Below are 23,171 nucleotides of genomic sequence, written 5' to 3'. Positions count from 1 at the left end.
GATGTCAGCTCCAGGCCAGTCTTCCTCAGCAAAGAGAGGAAGATTGGCGGCAGATGTTAGCTCAGGGCTAATCTTCCTCAAAAAAGACCAAAAAACAAAAAAAACTCTACACTTACCATACAACTCAGCAATTACACTCTTGGGCATTTATCCTAGGAAAATGAAAACTTATGCTCACAAAAAACCTGTACACGAATGTTCGTAGAAGCTGTGTTTGTAATAGCCAAAAACTGGAAACAATCTCCACCAGGTGAATAAACTGTGGTACCTCCATTCTATAGACTACTACTCAGTAACAAAAAAGAACAAACTACTGGTTCACAGAAAAAGTTGGATGGCTCTCAAGGGAGTTCTGCTGAGTGAAAAAAAGTCAATCTCAAAAGGTTACATGCTGTATCATTCCATTTAAATAGCATTCTTGAAATGACAAAATTATAGAGATGAGCAGATTAGTGGTTGCTAAGAGGTTAGGGCGAGGGGAAGGGAGGGATGTGGCTGTGGCTGTAAAAAGATAGCACAAGGGATTCTTCTGATAAAACTGTTCTGCATCCTTACTGTGGTGGTCACACAAATCCACACACACAAATGAGCACACGCAAAACAGGTGAAATCTGAGTAAGTTGATGGATTATATTAATGTCAGTTTTCTGGTTATGATATTCTACTATAATTATGCAAGATGTTCCTATTGGGAGAGATTAAAGGATAGATGGAATCTATTATTTCTTACAATTGTATGTGAATCAATAATTATCTCAAAAACTTTAAAGAAAATCAAGGAAGCAATACGTGAAAATGAATGTGAAACAGGAAGTGAGGGTGGCGGTGTTCAATTTAATTCCAAAGTTTCAGAAGCTTTGCAGCGCCCCACAGAAACACACATCCCACTAGTAAATAATGGAGATTATTCCTCATGAAAGGGCTTGTGAGAAGAAAATCTGAAAGACTCTTCGTTGAACCAAGAGACTGGGTTTTCCAAATGAGACTGTTTAACTGTCAAAGCAAGATCCTGTGGATTGGCAGATTTAATGTTTAAGTTGTCCCCATCTTCTCCATCCCCCAATGCCCTGTAGGGTGGGAGGAAGCTTCTGATGAAGAGTGGATTAGTTAAAAGAAAATAAGAAGCTACATTTTTTTGCACATCTGAAAGTAGTGAGGACACCTGTGATCCTGCTACATATGATTAAAGATACTAAAACCTTTTTAACGTAGTCACTGCAATTATATTTCTAAAAACCTGATTCTAGTGTATTTTGCTTAGATTCAGATGTGCCAAGGAAGAGTGGAAATGACTGGGAAAGATCAGTGCAGCCAGAAGTTCTCAGAGAAGGCAGACATGTGGGTTGCTGTCTTAAAACTTTATTGAATAAATACTCTTTAGAATATATGATGAACTTGGTCTACATTGCATGCAATAAAGGTGAACATGACAGCAGTTTAACATGAAATGTTAAACTAATTAGTGTATAAAATTGCTTATGTAGCTGTCATGCAAGAACAAAGTATTAAGTTTGGCATTTTCACCAAGCTTCTGCGATCAGCTTTAAAAAAGGCATTTGAAGAAATGGTTAGATTTCTTTAGTATGGTATGTATTTCAAACAAATTAATTACATGGGTAAAACTCAAACTTCTTTCAACCTCTCTTGCATTCCAAACAAAATCTTAGTACAAACATCAAAAATGCTGGTCACCCCCAAAAGACAGACTGCCAAACTCATAACAGAATGTAAGTTCTGAAATAATGTTTATTAAGTAAGGTTTATTAAGTAGGATAAAACCAAGAACTATCAGTCACTGCAAAATTCATGTAAGAACATTTAATGGTCCAACTCTGTAAGCATTTCTTTTAAGTTTCTCACATTAATGAGTGCTGTTTACAGTACTAAAATTCTATCATTCAGGCATCAATGATTACAGTTCAGAAAAAAGAAATCATTCATGACATCTTTCTACAAAAGAGCAAAAATAATGAACAGGACCAGTATCCCTAATGGGATACATGGGATGGGGGGATTAGGAAAAAGAAAAATGGTGCTTTACTTTCACAGTAGGAATTGTGTAATGTAAACATCATATGGCCCACATCACAAATCCACGAGAAAGGCTCAAATGTGAACACTGTGTATGTGTCATCTTAAAATCTATGTTCTCGAGTTTATACTGAATCTGTTTGTACCAATACATGGCAAATATCTATCACTCTTTCACAAACGCTGAACCATTCTAGGGGAGTACTGGAGAAAAAGTCCTTACTTACGTCTCACCTAATACAACTTTTATTTAGATGTAAATCCTTTGAGTCAACCACTTTAAATACCAACATGTGCCTCCATTAATCCCTCTCTTTTCACCCTCCTATCCCAGACACCCCAAAAGAACCCTGGTAGTCTAATGTCTTTAGCCTGCTAGGCCTTAAGACTGAGGTTGTTGAGTACCATCTCCACTGGAACAAAAGTACACTTTCTACTGCACCTTCCTTTTCTTTAACAATTGAGCAGAACTGTAATGCTTTCAAGCATGTGTCTAGATCTCTACATCATTAAGCTGCTGCTGGCATGACTGCTGGCTCTACAGAAGGGCTGCTGGTCTACAATGGCTAGTGCCAGTAGCCAGGTTATTTTAGAATTCTGCTTATCAGGAAGGAAATCAAAGGTTGTGCGTGTGAGCTAGAGGGGTGCTTCCTGCCAGCCCCATTCAATCTTGCTATGCACTGTAATTAGCACGGTTTTGCTCACTTCCTTGTTTGTTGTAATTGCGGCAGGAAGAACTGTTTCTGTCTCCAAGAACCAGCTTGTCCCTAGGAGGGGACGTGGTAGAGAGAGGAGCAGTTGATGAGGAGCCATTGGAAGGGCTCTGCAGAGCAGATGTATTGTGGTAAGTCTCAATTTCCAGATCCTTTGAACGGTCCTTAATGCCCTTGAATAAGACACAGAGTAGCTCGATGATGTTCAAGGCAAGAGACACCAAGGACACCACCAGCATGAAGAGGGTAAAGATGCTTTTCTCTGTGGGGCGAGAGAGGAAGCAGTCCACCTGATGCGGGCAGGGGTCTCGTTTGCAAGTGTAAATTGCATTCAGGCTGAATCCATAGAGGTACCACTGGATCAGCAGGAACGCCACCTCAAAGAGAGACCTGAAGAAGATACTGATGGTATAGGTTCGCAGCAAGCCCCCCCTGACTTTCACCTTGCCGTGTTCTTCAATGCCATACTTCATCTTCTTGATTTCGATCTCCTGCAAGCGCATCTCCACGTTGACACCATTGGTTTGGGCAACTTTGTGTTCCTCCTCTTTCTTGTTCAACTTCTCTTCTTTTCGCATCACATAGAACACATGCGCTAGGTAAAAGAGTGTGGGGACAGACACAAATATGATCTGCAGGACCCAGAAGCACACGTGAGAGATTGGAAAGGACTTATCATAACAGACATTTTCACAACCAGGCTGTCGAGTGTTACAACGAAAGCCAAACTGCTCATCATCCCAGGCTGACTCAACTGCTGTCCCCAGGAGCAGGATTCGAAAAATGAAAATGACTGAGAGCCACATCTTCCCTCCAGTGGTAGAGTAAGCTTGAACCTTGTCGTGGAGTTGGCCTAAGGCACTCAAGGCACTCAATCACTCATGTTGCCTGTTTGCTGTTCTTTCGCTTAAAAGAAGTGAAGTAGGCACGCCAAGTGATTGCACTCCTTGGAGGATGAAGTAAAATGAAAGAGTAAGTTCAAGCACTCAAAACTGTCTCAAGTTCACAAGTCTGCTATTCTTTGATACCTTCCTCACTCTTCCCCCTCATGAAAGACAACTGCTGATATCTGATAAAAGCTTATGTGGATTCATTTCACACACGGTGAGTATATACTTCTAAATAAGGATGTACATATACCAATAATGGGAAAAGTTACATAAATGTGGGAACAAAATAGACACATCTAAAGGTCTCCTTCAATTCCAGAATAAAGTAATCTTCAAAGATAAAGACTCAAACACAGAAACTGAATTAAAAATTCACATGCAAGTATTGACTGGTTTATCTTCAGACATATTAGGGCCATCATTCCCAAATAGGTAATGACGTTCATTCGAGCATTATTTATTCAGTGCCTACTAGGTGCAAGGTACTGTACTGGGCACTGATTCCTACTGATGAGTAAAATAGAATTCAACTGAGGGAAACAGATACAACTGATTGTAAGATACACCATTATTTTACTTACCATTCAGAAAGCAATCAAGGCACCCACTATAAGTTGTGCCCCAATTTCAGAAATGTGGGGAGAAATGTATATCTTAGAATCCGTGAAAAAGGCTAAGTGAGTAAGTGAATATACAATTGCAAATTTAAATAAGTCCTAAGAAGGAAACAAACAGGTACTGACAGAGGATAACGTAAGGAAACCCAAATCAGACTGTATAGAGTCAGCCAGGCGAAGACTGGAAAAACCGCTGCATGTGAAGGAAGCAGCATGGGCAACAATTCGAAGGGGCAAGAACCCACTGTACTCCAGGAGCTCAAGGGCAGCAGCATGGTTACCAGGTAGAGGCAGAGGTAGCCAACTGGTGCCGGAGGGGGTTACCTTAAGCATCTGCTTGACAGCAGCCAAGAAGCCCAGAAGAAGAAAGCAAGATTATACTGTGAGTCTGGAGCAAGACTGAGGCCATGGGAGAAATTTCTAACGGCAGTTCAGGGAACAGTAGCAGCTCGAGCGAACAGTGGGAAGGTTGGGGGAAGAAACGGGATGCAATTGAAGGATGTACAGAGAAGTACAGGGATGAGGGTTCCGTGCAGTGAGTTTTGGTGGTGACAAAATGTAAAAGAGGATGTCAGGAATCATGGGGCTCGTCCTGAGAGTCTCTGGTGGGGGGAACAGGTGATCAGTACTGCTGCTGTGATGCTGACTGCTGTGGTGAATGAGGGGGCATTTTGAAAAGATAGGTGCCATCCCAGTTAGCAGGAAGAACCAAGATCAGGACAAAAAAAGGAGCTGCTGCTCCCTCCTTATCTGGGGATTAGAAGTCAGGTCCCTGACAACAGGGGCCTCAATTTACATACTTATTTACTGAATGTGAACCATTATCTTCAGTTGAATCGTTAGCACATGGAAACTTTTCTTGTTAAGACTAAACTACTGATACACTGTGTTCATTCTTGTGGGTTTCTTCTAGGATACTGTTATAATATATCAAGAGGCTTTTTTTTTTAAATTTCAGGAGGAGCAACACTGATATCACTCATTAATCTATTGAGGGCGGGTGGAATCTGGCCTGCGACATAACACGTAACTGTGCCACTGCTGCAGACCTGCTATTCTTTCTCCATTTCCTCCCCGGACAGCCCTATTTCTTTACAAGAAATGTCTCTAAGCAAAAGCCTGGGGAAAGGTTTCTGCCTCTAATTCAGAGCATGTTAGACAAATGGATCTTACCTTAAAAAGGGATCACAGCTAATTGATTACCACATAGCAAAAAGTAGTTATTTTCAACCAAATCATTTCAATACAGCACTGACTCATCATTTTTTAAAACAAACTTTATTTAGTATATTAAGATAACACATATTTAATATCTTAGTTCTCTCTCTTCAAAAAAACCCCCAAAATCTTTAATTCCCAAAGATAGCTATTCATTTTAAATAATTAGGAAAATTAAAAGAGAAAAATATTTCTTAAAATAAACATAATACGAATTTGCCAACTAATAAGCAATCTTAAATACCATGCAACTAATTTGTTTCTTGATTTAATGGCTATTCCTCACAGTAGATTCAGTGAGAAAAATAAAACAAAATGAAACCTAAAAAAAGGGCAAGGTTAATGGAATTTACAATGTCTCAAGTGACCGAATTGGTTACATCTATCTTCAAGGATAGAAACTGAAGGCTCCCAAAATGTAATTTTTTTTGCAAGTAATCAAATTATAAGGCTTTAAAGTACACACAGTAGTTTCTCTGTTACTTAAATAACACATTTTCACCAAATTGTTCTCTATCACACAGATTCTGAAAGTAATCCTATTAAGCTAAAGTCACTGAGATCTATAGTTTATAATTAATACATTCTTCAAGGTTAATTGAAAATAAACCATTGGCAACATAAGAGTTAGGCATTTATTCTTATTAGTTTTTCAAATTTAAACAGAGTTTAGTCTCCAGAGATGTCAAAGTGCCTTAGAAAATTAAGTTATTTCTTCAAAAACAAGTGGGATAAAATAATAACAAGTGAAGGTTAAAGAAAATAATCCTGAAACTACTTTAGTATGGTTGATAGAAGGTATCTGATACAACAAAAAACAGTGCTGTAAGGGGAAAAGAAAATCAATAATTCTAGTTAATTTAGGATAAAGTTATTAGCAATTTTCTAGAATTACATGAAGTTCTTAAGTTTTTCAAATATTTTGTTCTGAAAAAGTTCTTACTAAGCACTTTGAAAATATATAGATCTGAGATTCAAAGGGATAAAAACAACTGAGAATGAGTCATCTCGGCTAAGCAAATGGTTCAGAGGAAAATTAAAAGCCTCTTGCTAAAGATTATTTTTAAACTGGACAAGATATTTCCAGTTTTAAAATATAAATGTAAGGGGCTGGCCCCATGGCCGAGTGGTTAAGTTTGCGCACTCCACTGCAGGTGGCCCAGTGTTTCGTTGGTTCAAATCCTGGGCACGGACATGGCACTGCTCATCAAACCACACTGAGGCAGCATCCCACATGCCACAACTAGAAGAACCCACAGCGAAGAATATACAACTATGTACCGGGGGGCTTTGGGGAGAAAAAGGAAAAAAATAAAATCTTTAAAAAATATATATATATATATAAATGTAAGATTTCACGTTTCAGTTCTAACATGTAAAAGTGCTTAGATATTGTTACTGCTTTCTCTACAGCAAGAAAAAACCTGAACAAACTGGAAATCAAAAACTTTTCTTAGGCTTATCAGAGAATTGAAGACAAAGGGCAAACTGAACTCCTAAAATCTGGAGAGACGGGCAAATACAGAGAATCACATTCAAGATCAGCTTACCTGGAGCAGAAGCTGCTGGAGTGAAACACTAGTAAGAAAACTTAAATGGTAATTTTAACAAAAGCTTGAGAGTAAGAAGTCCTGGGGGCCTAGTCTTAGGACAGCCTCCACACTCTCGTGGCTTTACCTCCAGGAACCTCACCAGGTTATGACTGTGAAGATCCAAGAACAATCTCCTCCTCTTTTGGGTAAGAGCAAGAGAAATGTAACAACTCTGAAATACGCCCAGGGTGAAGATCCAATAAAAATCTTCTCCCTTTTGGGTAAGAGGAAGGGGAAAGTAACCATTTTGAAATATGCCCAGGGAAAATGTAACAGTTTTGAAATAAGCCCAGAATGTTCTCCATAACAAAAGCCAATGCACCAAACATTTACCAGAGCCTTATATGTACTCCTGGGAGAGGAGAAATAAGACAACTACAGCCCCCTCTAGCCTTCTTGTTTCATCTAAAAGGAAGAGAGGAAAAACGGCTAAGAAATATTTCTGAAGGTTGCATGCAGTGCAGGGCTGAGGCCCACCAAAAGACTAAGATTTGGTCCTAAGATTATAAAACACTTCCCCTTCCCCACACTCTACCACTATGTCACCAGGGTTCCAGTACAGTAACAGTGGATTACAACTGAAAGAGTTGCAAGAAACAGACTCTATTTAAAAAGAAGTTCATAGGTAGGAAAACCCAAAGACAATGGGAGTGAAAAATAAACAAAAGAAAGACACTAGAGGAAACTGAAGCCTCTGGCACCTACACCTACAATGAACATTAAACACAGCCCAGCTCCTAGCCAATTAACATAAAATATTACACTAAAAACCTATTTACCACAGTTCCAATATATACTAACTTTTAAAAAACATTAAAAAGCATGCTCAAAGGCAAGAAAAAACACAGTCTGAGGAGACAAAGAAAGCATCAGAACCAGACTCAGATATGGCACAGATTTGGAGATTATCAGGGATAATTTCAGATAGGGAATTTAAAATAACTATGAGTACTATGTTAAGAGCTCTAATGTAGTAGACAACATGCAAGAACAGGTGAGTAATGTAAGCATTCACAACTCTAAGGAAGAATTAAAAGAAAATGCTAGAAATCAAAAACACTATGACAAAAATGAATAATGCCTTTAATAGACTCATCAGTAGATTGGCCATGGCTGAGAAAAGAATCAGTGAGCTTAAAGCTATGTCAATAGAAATCTCTCAAACTAAAATGCAAAGAGAAAAAAGAATTTAAAAAAACAGATCAGATTACCCAAGAACAATGGGATAATTATAAAAGGTATAACTAGAACACCAGAAGGAGAAGAATGAGACGAAGAAAAAGAAATATTTGAAGGAATAATGGCTGAGAATCTTCCAAAATTAATAACAGACATCAAACCACACATCCAGGAAGCTCAGAGAACACCAAGCAGGATAAATACCAAAAAACCTACACCTAAACACATCACATTCAAACTACAGAAAACCAAACACAAAGAGAATATCATGAAAGAAGTCAGAGGGGAAAAAAACACTTTACCTATAGAGAACAAGCACAACAAGTACATCCGACTTCTTGTCAGAAGCCATGAAGTAAAATATTTAAAGGGTTGAAAGAAAAAAACCACTGACCTAGAAGATATTCAGAGAAATTATTCCTCAAAAGTGAAGAAGAAATAAAGACTTTGTCAGATAAACCAAAACTGAGTAAACGTGTCACCATTAGACCTGCCTAGTAAAAATTGTTTTAAAAAGTTCTTCAGAGAGAAGGAAAATGATATAGGTCAGAAAGTCAGATCCACACAGAGAAAGGAAGAGAATTGGAAAAGGAATAAATGAGGGTAAAATAAAATCTATTTTTCCCATTCTTCATAGATAACTGTTCAAAAATAATAGTAGAAATGTATTCACTGATTATAGCGTATGGATAAGTGAAGTGAATGACAGCAATGTTACAAGGGATGAGAGGGAGGAATTAGGAAAATTCTGGTACAGGGTCCCCGTACTACCCGGGAGGTGGAATAAAGTTATCTGATAGGGGACTTAGATAAGTTATAAATGTATACTGCAAATTCTAGGGCAACAACCAAAAACTTTTTTTAAATCAAGTACAATGGATATGCTAAGACAGGAGAGAAAACAGAATCATATAAAATGGTCAAGCAAAATCAGAGAAGGCAGAAAAAGAGGGGACTATTTTTGTTAAAAAAGAAAAAATATAACAGAAAAGTTACAAACATGGCGCCTATTAATGCAAATATGTTAATAATCACTTCAAATGTAAATAGCCTATATACACCAATTAAAAGAGATTATCAGGGTGGATTTTAAAAACCCACTTTAGGGGCCGGCCCGGTGGCACAGCGGTTAAGTTCGCACGTTCTGCTTCTCGGCAGCCCAGGGTTCAACGGTTCGGATCCTGGACGCAGACACGGCACAGCTTGGCAAAAGCCATGTTGTGGCAGGCGTCCCATGTACAAAGTAGAGGAAGATGGGCATGGATGTTAGCTCAGGGCCAGTCTTCCTCAGCAAAAAGAGGAGGATTGGCAGCAGTTAGCTCAGGGCTAATCTTCCTCAAAAATAAATAAATAAATAAATAAAAATAAAAACCAACTTTAAATATAAAGATACAGATAGGTTAAAAGCAAAGGGATGGAGAAAGATATACCATGTTAACATTAATCAAAAGAAAGCTGGAGTTGCTATATCAATTTTAGACAAAGCAGATTTCAGAACAAATAAAATCATCAGGGATAAAGAGGGGAATTACAAAATGATACATTCTCCAAGAAGATATAACAATCCTTAATATACATGCACCAAACAAGAGAGCATCAAAATACATGAGGCTAATAATGATAGACCTGCAAAGAGAAATAGACAAATCCACTATTATAGTTGGAGACTTCAATACCCCCCTTTCAGTAACTGACAGATCCAGCAGGCAAAAAACGAGTAAGGATATAGGTGAATTGAACACACCATCAATCAACTGGATCTACTTGACATTTACATAATACTTTACCCAAGAACAACAGAATACATATTCTTTTCAAGCTCACACGGGACATTCATCAAGATAGACCAAATTCTGGGCAATAAAACACAACTGAACAAATTTTAAAGAATAAAAACCATACAAAGTTTACTTTCATACCACTATTAAACTAGAAATTAAAACTAGGAATTAAACTAGAAATCAACAAAAAGATAGCTGGAAAATCTCAAAATATTTAAAGATTAAACAATACACTTCTAAATAACACACAGGTCAAAAAAGAAATCTCAAGAGGAATTTTAAAATATTTTGAACTAAATGAAAATGCAAATCAAAATTTGTGTGATGCTGCGAAAACAGTGCTTAAAGAAAAGTTTATAGCATGAAATGCATATAGTAGAAAAGGAGACAAACCCAAAATCAATAACCTAAGCTTCTATCTTAGCAAATAAAACCAAGGACAACTTAAGTCTAAAGCAAGGAAAAGAAAAGAATAATAAAAATTATAGTGATAAAAGGAACTCAATAGTGAAAATGAATGAAAACAAAAGCTGCTTCTTTGAAAGGATCAATAAAATTGACAAACCTCTACCAAGGCTAATCAAGAAAATAGAAACACAAATTATTAATATTAGAAGTAAAGGAAGAGTCATCACTATCACACGGACATTAAAAAGATTTATAATAAAGGAAAATTATGAACAAATCTATGCCTAAAAACTTGATAACTTAGACAAATCGACCAATTCCTTGAAAGACACAAACTACCAAAATTTACACAAGAAATAATAGACAATCTAAATAGGCCTATATCTATGGAAGACAATCAATAATTAATAACCTTCCAAAAAAGAAGTCCCAAACCCAGAAGGTTTCACTGGTGAATGCTACCACACATTTAAGGGAAGAAATTATACCAATTCTCTACAATCTTTTCCAGAAAATAGAAGCAGAGGAATACTTCCTAACTCACTCTATGAAGCCAGTATCACCCTAATATCAAAATCCGATAAAGACATTAAAAGACAGGCAAACTACAGATGAATATCTCTCTTGAACATAGATGTAGAAATCCTCAACAAATATTAGCAAATCAAATTCAGCGGTGTATAAAAAGACTTTTACAACATGACCAAGTGGGATTTTCTAAAATCAATTCATGTAATCTACCACTATCAACAGACTAAAGTAGAAACAGCACATGATCATATCACTTGATATAGAAAAGTATTTAACAAAATTCAACACCCATTTGTGATAAAAACTCTCAAAAATCTAGGAATAGAGAGAATTTTATCAACTTGGTAAAGGACATCTACAAAAAACCTACAGCTAACATCACACTTAATGGTGAGAAACTGCATGCCTTCCCACTAGGCTCAGGAACAAGACAAGAATGTCCCCTCCCACCATTTGTATCCAACATTGTACTGAAAGCCATAACTAATACAATAAGACAAGAAAAGATATACAGATTGGGAAAGAAGAAATAAAACTATTTTGTTCACAGACAACATGATTGTCTGCAGAGAAAATCTCAAAGAATCTACCCAAAAAAACTCCTGGAACTAATAAGGAATTCTAGAAAGGTAACAGGATGCAAGGTTAATATATAAAAGACAATCACTTTCCTTTGTATCATCACTGAACAATTGGAAATTAAAATTAAAAACAATATCATTTACATTATCACCAAAAGAAAAAAAAGGAAGTACTAATCTAACAAAATATTTCCAAGATCTGTATGCAAAAAACTACATAACTCTGTTGAAAGAAATCAAAGATCTAAATAAATGGAGAGATACTCTGTGTTGACAGATTGGAAGACTCAATATAGTTAAGGTGTCAATTCTTCTCAACTTGATCTACAGATTCAATGTGATCCCAATCCTGGGAAGCTATTTTGTGGATATCAACAAATTGATTTTAAAGATAATATGGAAACGCAAAAGATCCAGAATAGCCAACACAGTTCTGAAAAGGACAAACAAAATCGGACGACTGACGCTATCTGACTTTAAGACTTACTATAAAGCTACAGTAATCAAGAAAGTAGGGTACTGGTGAAGAACAGACACACAGATCAATGGGACAGAATAACAGAGAGCCCCCAAACAGACTCAACACAAACACAGTTGATCTTTGACAAAGAAGCAGAGGCAATCCAATGGAGAAAGAAGTCTTTTCATCAAATGGTTGAAACTCAATTAAAAAGTGGCAAAGGACTTGAATAGACATTTTTCTTAAAAAAAGATACATAAATGGCCAATGAGCACATGAAAAGATGCTCATCACTAATTGTTAGTGTCATGCAAATCAAAACCACAATGTGAAATTTTACATCCACTAGGATGGCTCCAATTAAAAAAAAAATAAGGAAACAAGTGTTGGCAAGGATGTGGAGAAATTGGAACCCTTGTACATCGCTGGCAGTAATGTAAAACGGTACAGCCACTGTGGAAAGCAGTGTTGAGGTTCCTCAAAAAGTTAAACATAGAATTCCCATATTACTTAGCATTTCCACTCCTAGGTATATACCCAAAAAGAACTGAAAACAAGGATACCAATTTGTACATGAAAGTTCACAACACTATTCACTATAGTCAAAAGGTAGAAACAATACAAACATCCACTGACAGATGAGTGGATAAACAAAATGTGGTATCGGCATACAATGGAATATTATTCAGTCATAAAAACGAACAAAGTACTGATACAGGCTACAACGTGGATGAATCTCAAAAGCATTATGCTGAGTGAAAGAAGTCAAACTCAAAAGGTCACATATTGTATATGAGTTCACTTAGATGAAATATTCAGAATAAGTAAATCCATAGACACAGAAAGCAGATTGGTGGTTGCCAGGGAAAGGGAGAGGGAGAAACAGGGAGTGAGCACTTAATGGGTACAGGGTTTCTTTTGGGGAGATGAAAATGTTTTGGAACTTGATAGAGGTAGTGATTGTACAACACTGTGAATGTACTAAATGCCACTGAATTGTACACTTGAAAACAGTTGGTTTTATATTATGTGAATTTTACCTCATTTAAAAAAAAAAGAGGAGTCTAAAATGTGGCTCAATTCCTGGCTCTACCACCTACTAACTTATATGGCCTTCAGAAAATTAACCTATTTGTGCATTAGTTTCCTCCATGTAAAAGGAAGATAATTCTTTTATAGTTGTTATGAGGATTTAAAGAGTAACAAAACTAAAGCACCTAGCAGAATGCCTAGAAGTTAAGAGGTACTGAAACACAAATTATTACTCTTTCCTCTTAACTTCTCATTTATGTCCACTTGAATTACATTAGGAAGGTATCTCAAGTTCTTTGTCTCCAAAGAATTTTACTCTTCATATTTTTGAGAACGTTCTTCTCTTGAACTCAAGTAAGCTTTCATAGTCTCACGGAGACTGTTTTCTTCTTTGCACTCATCTTTGGATGAAAAAAGACTTATTCAGGCCAGTGACAAAACATAGTCAAGCTGAACAGATTGTATGTGTCTCTGTATGCCCAGTCCCGTGCAAAGGCCACTTCTCTGTTCTGACAATTGATATGTGAAAGAGGTAACCAAAAAAATTTCCAGCCATTCAAAGGATTTACCCAAGTCCAGCTCAAAGGAAAGTAATTTTCAGTGGAAGTCCCACACTTTATTAACTCCATTCCTCAGGCTCCAAGTGCACCAAGGGCAAAGAGACAAATAGAAATTGAGATTGTTGGTCCACTGAGGCCACTATGCTGTTTCCACCATATTCTCCTAGTCATGGCTTGCTCAACGTCAGAAATTAGCAAACTTTTTCTGTTAAGGGCCACAAAATAAATATTTTAGGCTTTGTATGTCATACAGTCTCTGTTGCAACTACTCAACTCTGTCATTTTAGTGCCAAAGCAACCATAGGATAATACGTAAATGAATGAGTGTGGCTGTGTTCCAATAAAACTTTATAAAATGGGCAGCGAGCCAAATTTGGCCCATAGGCAGTAGCTTGCCCACTCCAGATCTACAATGTCAGGGCAGGCTCTCCTGCCCACGTAATATGATAGTCTTAAAGGAAATGCCCTGGGCCATAGGGATCAAGTGTCAGCTGTGCCATTTGGGGAAGGTTCTACAATCCATTGACACTGTACCTACAGTCCCAGGTCCCCTGACACTCAGAGGTGAAGAAAGGTTCTCACTACCCCATTCTCATTCAGCCATCATCAGCTAATAGTGCTACCTCCTAATTCTATTCCCACCTGTGTGGTAGTTCTCTTACGGGGTTCTAGGAAATGCTTATTTCTTCTTCTCTTTTTTCTTTACTACTAACATGAGTTTTTTTCCTAAGCAGTCTTTAATAGAGAATTTATTGAAAAAAATGAGAAAGAAGGTTTCACACTGCCATTTCAACTACAGTCTTCTCTCAGATTTACCTCTTCCAAACTACATTTTAAGTTTCCTGACAAAAGAAAACATGATCTTATATTTGTTAATTTATACATGCTAAACTAAATTCCTCAAAAATAGGAATTACATCTTACTGATTTTTGCAGAGCCAGTGTCTAGTAGAGTGTCTGACATTTTGTAGGCACTCAATAGGTTTTTCTTAAACAGATATTTGGTTGAACTTTACTTTATAATTCCATGCCTAGAATATAGTGCTTTAAGTACAGGAGGTAGAAAAAAAAATTTTTAATTTGACTTTTTAAATTAAAATGCTTTAACATATGAAACAAACGTTTAAATTAAGAAATAGTAAAGCTCAAAATCATTGTAGAATATGAATTATAGCTTCTAATAGTATTTCAGGGTTGGGTTTCTTTTTCTGTTTTTGGATTTCTTTTTATATAGAAATAGATCATTGTGTGCTACTTTCCAGTCACTGATTTCAACACTTGATAAACAGTTATACTTTACTTAAAAGTGTCCACTATATGGGCATTTGTTAATCAGTTCCTTTTCTTATCTTATCCGTGAATATTTATTTCAGGCCTGTGTAGAAAAATTATTCACACTCATTTTTGCTCTTGAAGTTTTGAAGAAAAGTTGCATTAAAGAGCTATTAGTATAAATCCCTTAAGCACAGACATTTCTCAGAGACTAATGAAATTACTCATCTTCAAAAGCTGTATAAAGAATAGTTTCTTCTTTAAACTAATTCTGTTTTTATGATTAGAAGAAAAGGAGGAGACTTTAAAGTCCATCTGGTGCCCCAGCCAACTCCTCCTCTAGACTGGGGAAAGGGAGGGATGATCATTTAGAAACTGAGTCACTGCAAAAAGGATGAATGAGGTAAAGTCTTCTGTAGAGACAATGCAGAGCTGGTACTAGCTAGTTCTAACATGACTATTCCCTTATCTCATTTACTAAAAAACAAATCCAGACTAGGATGACGAGGATAAAGGCAACCAGAAAGCCTGCAAAAGCCCAAAATTCTTCTAGTTCTAAAGAACTCAGACTCACCTGGAAATTGACACATAAGCCATTATATCTTTTATTGAAAACAAGACCACAGAAACATGGGTATTCTTCCTCTATCAATAGATTAGCAGAATTGGATATACAAAATATTATAATACAAAGAAGTATGATTTTAGTGAGACTTTTGTAGTGTTCCAGAGACTGTTCAACAATTAACTGGATCAGCAAGAAAAACCAGGTTGAGAGAGGAAACCACACAGAAGTAACGTTTCTATGAGTGCCTCGGTAAGAGATGTTTTCCTTGACTACTTGATTCCTACTGTCTTTGTTCCTGACCTGAAGTCCAGTTTAACACTGGCATCTTATTAATCTCCATTACCTGCAGTAAATTAATGTCATTTAGGAGACAGTAATTACTAAAAAAAATGATTATGATGAAATAATTAATATTGAATTATCTAGCTTCTTATAATCTTTATTAAAAACCCCAAAACTCTCTATAATTTCCTTCAAATGCTAAAAATTTTGCACACAAAAAGCAAGAACCCACATCTTATTTTTAAATAAGGAAAGTAATGATGAAGTAAATAATATAATTAATCCCATATATTCAGTTTCTCATTGTTGACTCATCTCTTTAAGTCTTGTTTTAAAAACTTAATTCACATGTAAAACTTAAAACTAAAACTTAAATAAAAACATTTGTTTTATTTAATGTGGGAAAAAAAACCCTGAAAAAATAAAAGCTATTCTGTTTTAGTAGAAAATAACTGTGTGGTTTTAGATGGCAGACTATAAGTAATCTGTTATATTGGTGATGGTTCATCGACTTTTCCACAAGTATCTTCTTAAAATAGTTTGGTTTAAAGGAAAAAAAAGTAACCAAATGATCATTCAGCTTTTGGTGGAAAAATAAAATTCATCTGAAATAGAAAAAAGGAATCACTAATTCAAAATGTATAATGCTTGCTAAAAATGAAGACTTGTAGCAAAGACAAATTGTGAATATTAAGCATAATAAATAGCCAAAGAATGTCTTTCAGTAGGGGGAAATATGGGTATTCTTGACTAGTAAATATTTAATCAAATCTACTCTAGTTCCTACTACTCTCAATCTCAATTTCTCAACTCTCAAAAGAGAAAAACGGCACAATCGAGATTTTTCTCTACTCTCTCCTTAACTCCTTGCCATTTGGCATTCAATGTACCATTTCACTTAAAGAGGTCATTAATAAATGGCATCATTAAACGAAATGGATTTTTCTCAACCCTCCATCCTTATCATCGTGGGTCTTTTCATGAATTTTTACACTGTTGGTGAATACCATTTTTAGAAAGTCTTTCTGCTTTGCTTTTAAAGAGGCCTGCCTCCCTCTCCTTTCAATCTGACCATTTTAAACATGCACTGCACTCTGCTCTGCACTCCCTCTTGGAAGCTTCACGTCATTTCACAGTTCCATCTCACGCTCAAGTTAGCTATTTCTGGAGTCAGATCAAAGCCGGACTCCACCTCTTATCAGCTGCATAACCCTGGCCCTGTTACATAACCTCTCTCTGACTCAGTTTCCTCATCTGTAAAATGGGGATAAGAATACAGTTGTTGTGGGGATTCAATGTAATATATCTAGTAGAGTGCCTAGCATATGGTAGATGCTCAATATGTGTGGTATTTATTAATACCAGGTTTGGTATTCTGCTGCCATTTTATTCTCTATTATGAAAGCCAAACTCATTATTTCTCCCCCCAAACTTAAATACTCTTTGAAGTTTTTCAGTCAGTTAAATGATATCAATACTTTTCCATTTCACCACAATCTTTGGGATCACTTTTAATCCCTCCATAGGGACCTGCTATTCTGCAACAGCTCTCTACAGTGTCCTTCATTTTCGGTTCTGTAATTTAAGTCAACTTTATTATTTATTGAATACTTAATAGGCTGTACCCCAATACCGGATTGTTCACAGCTTTGTATAATTAGCTATCTCAAGAGTATATGTCACGTACTACTTTAAAACAAACAAAAAACTTCTCATAAGTCAATCCCAGCCACAGGAATGGAAGTACACAAATCAGCACTTCTCTGTCCTAGGCTCAATTAGTATCCCCCTCCAACCTCTCTCTATCTGGCTGCACTTCTCCTGCCTCCAGTTCTAATTGCATCTCCCTATTTCAACTCTATTCCATTCTCCCTACTTTATTGTACAGGTGACCACTTTGGGCTTCTGTAAAGAAAAGTATGCTGTAAAACATGCCTCGTTCCTCATAGGCACTTCAAAACAGACATGCAAATAAAAAGCAAATCAGCAATGTATATCTACAGGGTAAAGTCCGACCAGAACTTCTTCCAAATATAAGTAGTCATATGGCCCCATAAATAGCTGAACAGTCAGTGCTAAGAGTTTTCACATATTCGCCAATGTGTATATATAACAATAAATGGAAACTGTCAAAAAGAGAGTATGGTTACATCTTTCTTTTGTAATTGGGCAGCATTTATTTCAGTAAATTAAGAAGTATGGTCTTTGGCCTGGAATAGCCCAACACCGTACTGTGTTCACAAAAGCAAGATATATCTGTTTATAAACATGACCTCTATATTTCTTGCAACAGTACACAGATTAAAACTTCCTTTCACACCTGCTCAAATATTCAATATGCTAGGAATTACTCAATTATATATACACCCACAGCCAACCTTCTCACAAAAAGATCAAATTTACACATAAGTGATCACACAGACCTATGCATATGTAATCACACAGACATGATTTATACATTTTTTAAGCATTTTATTAAATTTTTCAAAGGTATGTAAAATATATGAGCATGATTATTTTACATATAATACATACAAAAGGGAAGATTATATCCATTTTTAACTATAACATGAGATTACATAGTAATCCATTTGTTTGGTCCTAAAGGGTAAATCTTACCAGAAGCATCAAATTCTCTATTTTTGGATAATGGGGTAAAGATCTGGAGGTCTGATTCTAGCTGAAAAAAGGATTTCCTCTAACAAGCCTAATGACTAAACAGCTGCAGATTCTAAAAAGAGATTTATATTACTCTGAGTTAGGCACTAATTTATGCTTCCAACATCTTTTTAGGTGAATGAAAGGAAAAAACAACAATACTTGGAGAGCTGGGTTGTGAGTCCCCCATATAGTGAAGGGCAGTAAAAAGAGATTTTTTTAGATGCAATCTCACGGATTACATTTTAAAGTATCTATTCTTCTATCTCTTCAGACAGACCATAAGCCATATAATGGCAAGAAAGCTAGGATTTATTCATCCTTGTAACCCAAAGTGCCCTATACGTAGCCACCAGGAATCAGAGTTCACATTTAGAGTGGTTTCCCAAAAGCAGAGATGCCTGTTCTCATCCACTTTCATTCTGGGCCCATCTTGCTGGTACCAACAGTGTGCACCATGAGAACTAAGTACAGGTAGCAAGTGTATTTTGACAAACAAGTAAACCAGACATAAGGAAAGATAAAAACAATATATTCAACTAATAAACTTTATTTTTACATAAAAGGCAGAAGGAGAGCTTAGACAGGATCAAAAGAAAATATAGAGGAAAAAGGTCACAGGAAGAAGTGCAGCAAAGACTGACAGAAAACACTGTTGAGAGATTTGCATTACATATCAGAAATTCTCGGGTTTTAAAACTCAAAGATTAAGAACTGAAGCTTCCATTTGCTATGTTATATAAACAGAGCCATAGTACAAAAGGAGGTATTACATTCATGAAAGAAGCAAATTTAACTTCGAAAGTGACAACCTATTTCCCCTGAGTAGTATCTACCCAGGAATTTTATTTTTTTAAAGCTTCAGAAATTTATTGTAACTCAAGGCAACTCATTAAAAGCATTGCATTTCATTAGCGAGCTTTCCATTTGTTTAATCTCAAAGTGTGGTAATATTTCTTAATGAGGTATTCAAGGTGCTAAATTTATTTTGATTATATTATTTTAAATTCTTAATCAACCTGAATCAAGAATCAATAGTATCAAACCATTTTTTGAGGATTTACTGGCAGACATCTTCAGATAACTATTACCAACATAAAATAATTCAAACATCAAATTTCAAGAATAAAAAATTCATTGAATTAAAGTAAGAGATTTGTGATCTAAAACCCCAAGATACATCAACTATCATGAAGCCTTAAATCCAAAATGTAATATTTTGTACCACAGGAAAGAAAAAACAAACATAAAAATTATATCATCTTTATTTATGTATATACATACCTATACATGCAGTCATGCGTCACATAATGTTTCAGTCAACAACGGACTGCATATACAACAGAGGTCTGATAAGATGAGTACCATATAGCCTAGGTGTGTAGTAGGCTATACCATCCAGGTTTGTGTAGGTACACTCTATGATATTCTCACAATGACAAAATCGCCTAACGACACATTTCTCAGAAGATATCCCCGTCATTAAGTCACATACGACTGTACATATATGTTATGATAGATAGATAAACAGATAGATTGATTTGATAGTTTAAATTAAATGGCTTGGGTCAAATTGCTAAACTCATCTCAGATGTGAATTATATCATTATAAAATATCACAAAAAATTTTAAACTTTGGTCTTAAGAAATTATACACAAAATTGCATGAGGCCAGATATTCGCACTAGGTATATAACAGAAAGATATTTAACTTAATGTTGAAAATGTTACAGTTTCAACACTTGCCATTTTTTTTAATTGAGTATAACTGACATACAACATTATATTAGTTTCAGGTATACAACATAATGATTTGATATTTGAACACTTACCATCTTAAAGTTAGTCTCTAAGTAAAACATGCTCACTACTGAGCAACAGCTATGGAAACTTGCAATAACTTCCCTGAATAATTGGCGATTATTATCATAGTCAAATTTCTATATAATAAGATTCATTTCAAAGCTGTCCAAGGGTGATCAACTACAGCCAATAATCATAATCATACACTATTTCATAATCAAGCCCTATTTCATAACTGAACACCTACCTACTACTCTTCAAAATCTGGATTCAGGTTCCTCAAGCAATCTAAATTATTGGTCTACGTGAAAAATACTGACTGATTGAGACTCCTCCTTGCTCTAAGTACTTGAACACAAATTAAATCTGTCACTACCTTATTTCTTCTCTACCACTTATTCTCTCTTCCTATTAGGCAGCTTTTCACCTTTACGTAGGTTGGTTGAAAAAATAGCAAAGAATTAATGACTACCCAAGATTGCAAAGAATTAATGACTACTCAATCATGATAAAGCTTGTCCAAAAGTAGTCGTCTTTTTCTGGGTTCACATATTAATTCTACTTCATTAAGCATCACCATCATAGCCAGAAAGTTTTAATTATATGCCCAGACACACAGAATACTACATTCGTTTCAAAATAGTTAAACACATACAGATATTTGCTTATTTTTAAAAACCATGTACTTGCCTTGTGTCTGCATTTAAGTACAACTCCATAGGCTCCTATAATAAAAAGAAGTAAACAGTTAGGGGCACATATACAAACTACAGCTCTTGAAAAAATCAAAGCTCTATTATATTTACATTGGTTATCAGTATACGTTATATAATGATTCCTAAAGTAACAATATTCTGCAGTGATAAAGCAATGAGCCACATACAAAGACAGCATGGATATTTATTATATATTTTTTATAAACCAAGTGTATAAGCAACCTATTTCCCCAACAAGTATTTTTAAATGTTTCTCTTTTTAAAGAAAATTTCACTTGAGACTTTTTTTTTAATTTAAGCTAAAAATTTCTGGAGACAAGATTTGGACATAAGAACTTTAAAAGTAAATAAAAATTAATCCAAAAGCTTCTAGGGACCTTAAAATGTAAGAGCTAATGATTTCCCAATAGTAAACTCAAGCACAGAGCCTACCAACCATGTTCTCCCTCCTGGAAGACATTTGAATCATCTTCTAGAGTACTGGAATGTCTTTCCTGATCAGTAAAATAGCATAGGCCTCAGCATTCCAATTAATAACTAGTAGGAGTTGCTACATTTTTGCCATAAATAAATACTCAGATCAAGGGCACAGGCTACAAGCAGTCCAAGGAACTCTGGCCATTTACGGCCAAACACGCCCACTTTCCCTGGTATATTTCCATGAGATTCGCTACCTTTTGGGTTATGTATCATAATATCTAGCCAATAAACTACTTCCCTAGAGGCAGAACACAGAGTTGACAGCAAGGTACCCAGGAAACTGAGGTTAAAGTCATACTGTGAAAAACCTAATTAGGAGAATCAAAACATAATGAATGATAACTGAGGTCTGTAAAATTGTGAAGAACACCGACATCAACAGACAATGAAAGCCTGCATGCATCTATGAGAAGGGGACTTCAGGGGGATGAAATTGGAAAATGTGTCTCCAACAGAGTCTAGGGAACCAGAACAAGTCTCCCTCATTTTGGTGGAGATGGATGAATCTTATTATCACAGTTAGGATGGAACCGGCCATTACAGCCATCCAACTTAACTCCACAATCACCAGGCAATCATCCAATCCTCGTTTAATTGCCCATGCTAGTTTTTCTATGGGATGAAAATACACTGTACAGGCTATAGGAATGTAGAGTGGGCTTGACAGTTTTTAATTTCCTTAATATATATGTTTTTCTTAGCCAGAAAGCATCTGAGGTAGTTTACAAAGAAAAAATATATAGCAATCTCGGTTTGACTACAACTAAACTGATAATTCTGATTTATATAACAGTCTGGTAGTTTGAGTTAATCTGAGCAAATCCCTGAGAACATGATCACCTATGAGTATACTAAAAAAAAATAAAGTTATGATCCAGAAAAACTTAGGCCCAGAATCTGGAACATTCCAATTCTGTTACATCCAATGAGCTGACCTTCTCTAGTCAGTAGCTTTTTGTATAAGTCTCCAACTGTAATACTTTTGAAAACAAAAAACAAATAAATAAAAAAGGTAGCTGTTATAAAACAGACAGTAGATAAGACATTGAGAATGAGTTTTATTTACATAATTAATATCAATGAAGAAAAGGATAAGGAATTGACTGGTGAAAGAAGAAAGATCCATTCCTTTTATACGGTTTCAATCTCAGACATTAAAGCAAACACCCAATAATGACAATATTTTAATTGTTTCTATTTACTTGAAAAGGATTTAACAACTTAATATTAAAACCTAGAACAGCTTTGCTGTTCACATTTTGAAAATGTTTGAAAATTTGAAAATCACATTTGAAAATTCTGAAATAGGAAGTTTTTGTAACATTTTCTTTAAAGATATGTTAAGAAACTATCATAATCATAATCACTTATCCTTTGTTAACAGAATCATTTATCAAAATCTGCATAAAGTTATCTTTTTTTTTTTGCTAGCTGTAGATTTTTTTTTTAAGATTGGCGCCTGCGCTAACCAGTGTTGCCAAGCTTTTTTTTTTCCTTTCTGCTTTTTCTCCCCAAATCCCCCCAGTACATAGTTGTATATATTTTTTTAGTTGTGGGTCCTTCTAGTTGTGGCACGTGGTACGCCACCTCAACATGGCCTGATGAGTGGTGCCATGTCTGCGCCCAGGATCCACACCAGCGAAACCCTGGGCCGCCATAGCGGAGCACGCAAACTTAACCACTCGGCCACGGGGCCGGCCCCCATAAAGTTATCTTTAAGTCAAGAGAAAAAAATTACTAAGAAGGAAAAATCAGAAAGACTTACAAAAAAAAAAAAAAGACTTTGATATTTCATCAAA

General features: G+C 35.9%; 1 protein-coding gene across 12 annotated transcripts in view; it reads right to left on the bottom strand.

Moving 5' to 3' along the window:
• Positions 1–23,171, bottom strand: part of CDKL5 (cyclin dependent kinase like 5) — a 202,334-nt gene that overhangs the window by 113,669 nt on the left and 65,494 nt on the right. For 9 of the 12 annotated variants that reach the window (XM_070258222.1, XM_070258224.1, XM_023633569.2 and 6 more), the window contains exon 3: positions 20,867–20,901. In XM_070258222.1, coding sequence (XP_070114323.1) covers positions 20,867–20,901 — 35 coding nt within the window. Of the gene's footprint in view, positions 1–3,187; positions 3,691–7,019; positions 7,276–20,866; positions 20,902–23,171 lie in introns of those variants that run through there. The other 3 variants (XM_070258221.1, XM_014728772.3, XM_070258226.1) reach the window with 1 other exon arrangement.

Source organism: Equus caballus, chromosome X (assembly GCF_041296265.1).
Source record: "Equus caballus isolate H_3958 breed thoroughbred chromosome X, TB-T2T, whole genome shotgun sequence".
Classification (NCBI taxonomy): domain Eukaryota; kingdom Metazoa; phylum Chordata; class Mammalia; order Perissodactyla; family Equidae; genus Equus; species Equus caballus.
The sequence above is the reverse complement of the archived record's forward strand: the minus strand, read 5'-3'. Positions and strand labels throughout refer to the sequence as shown.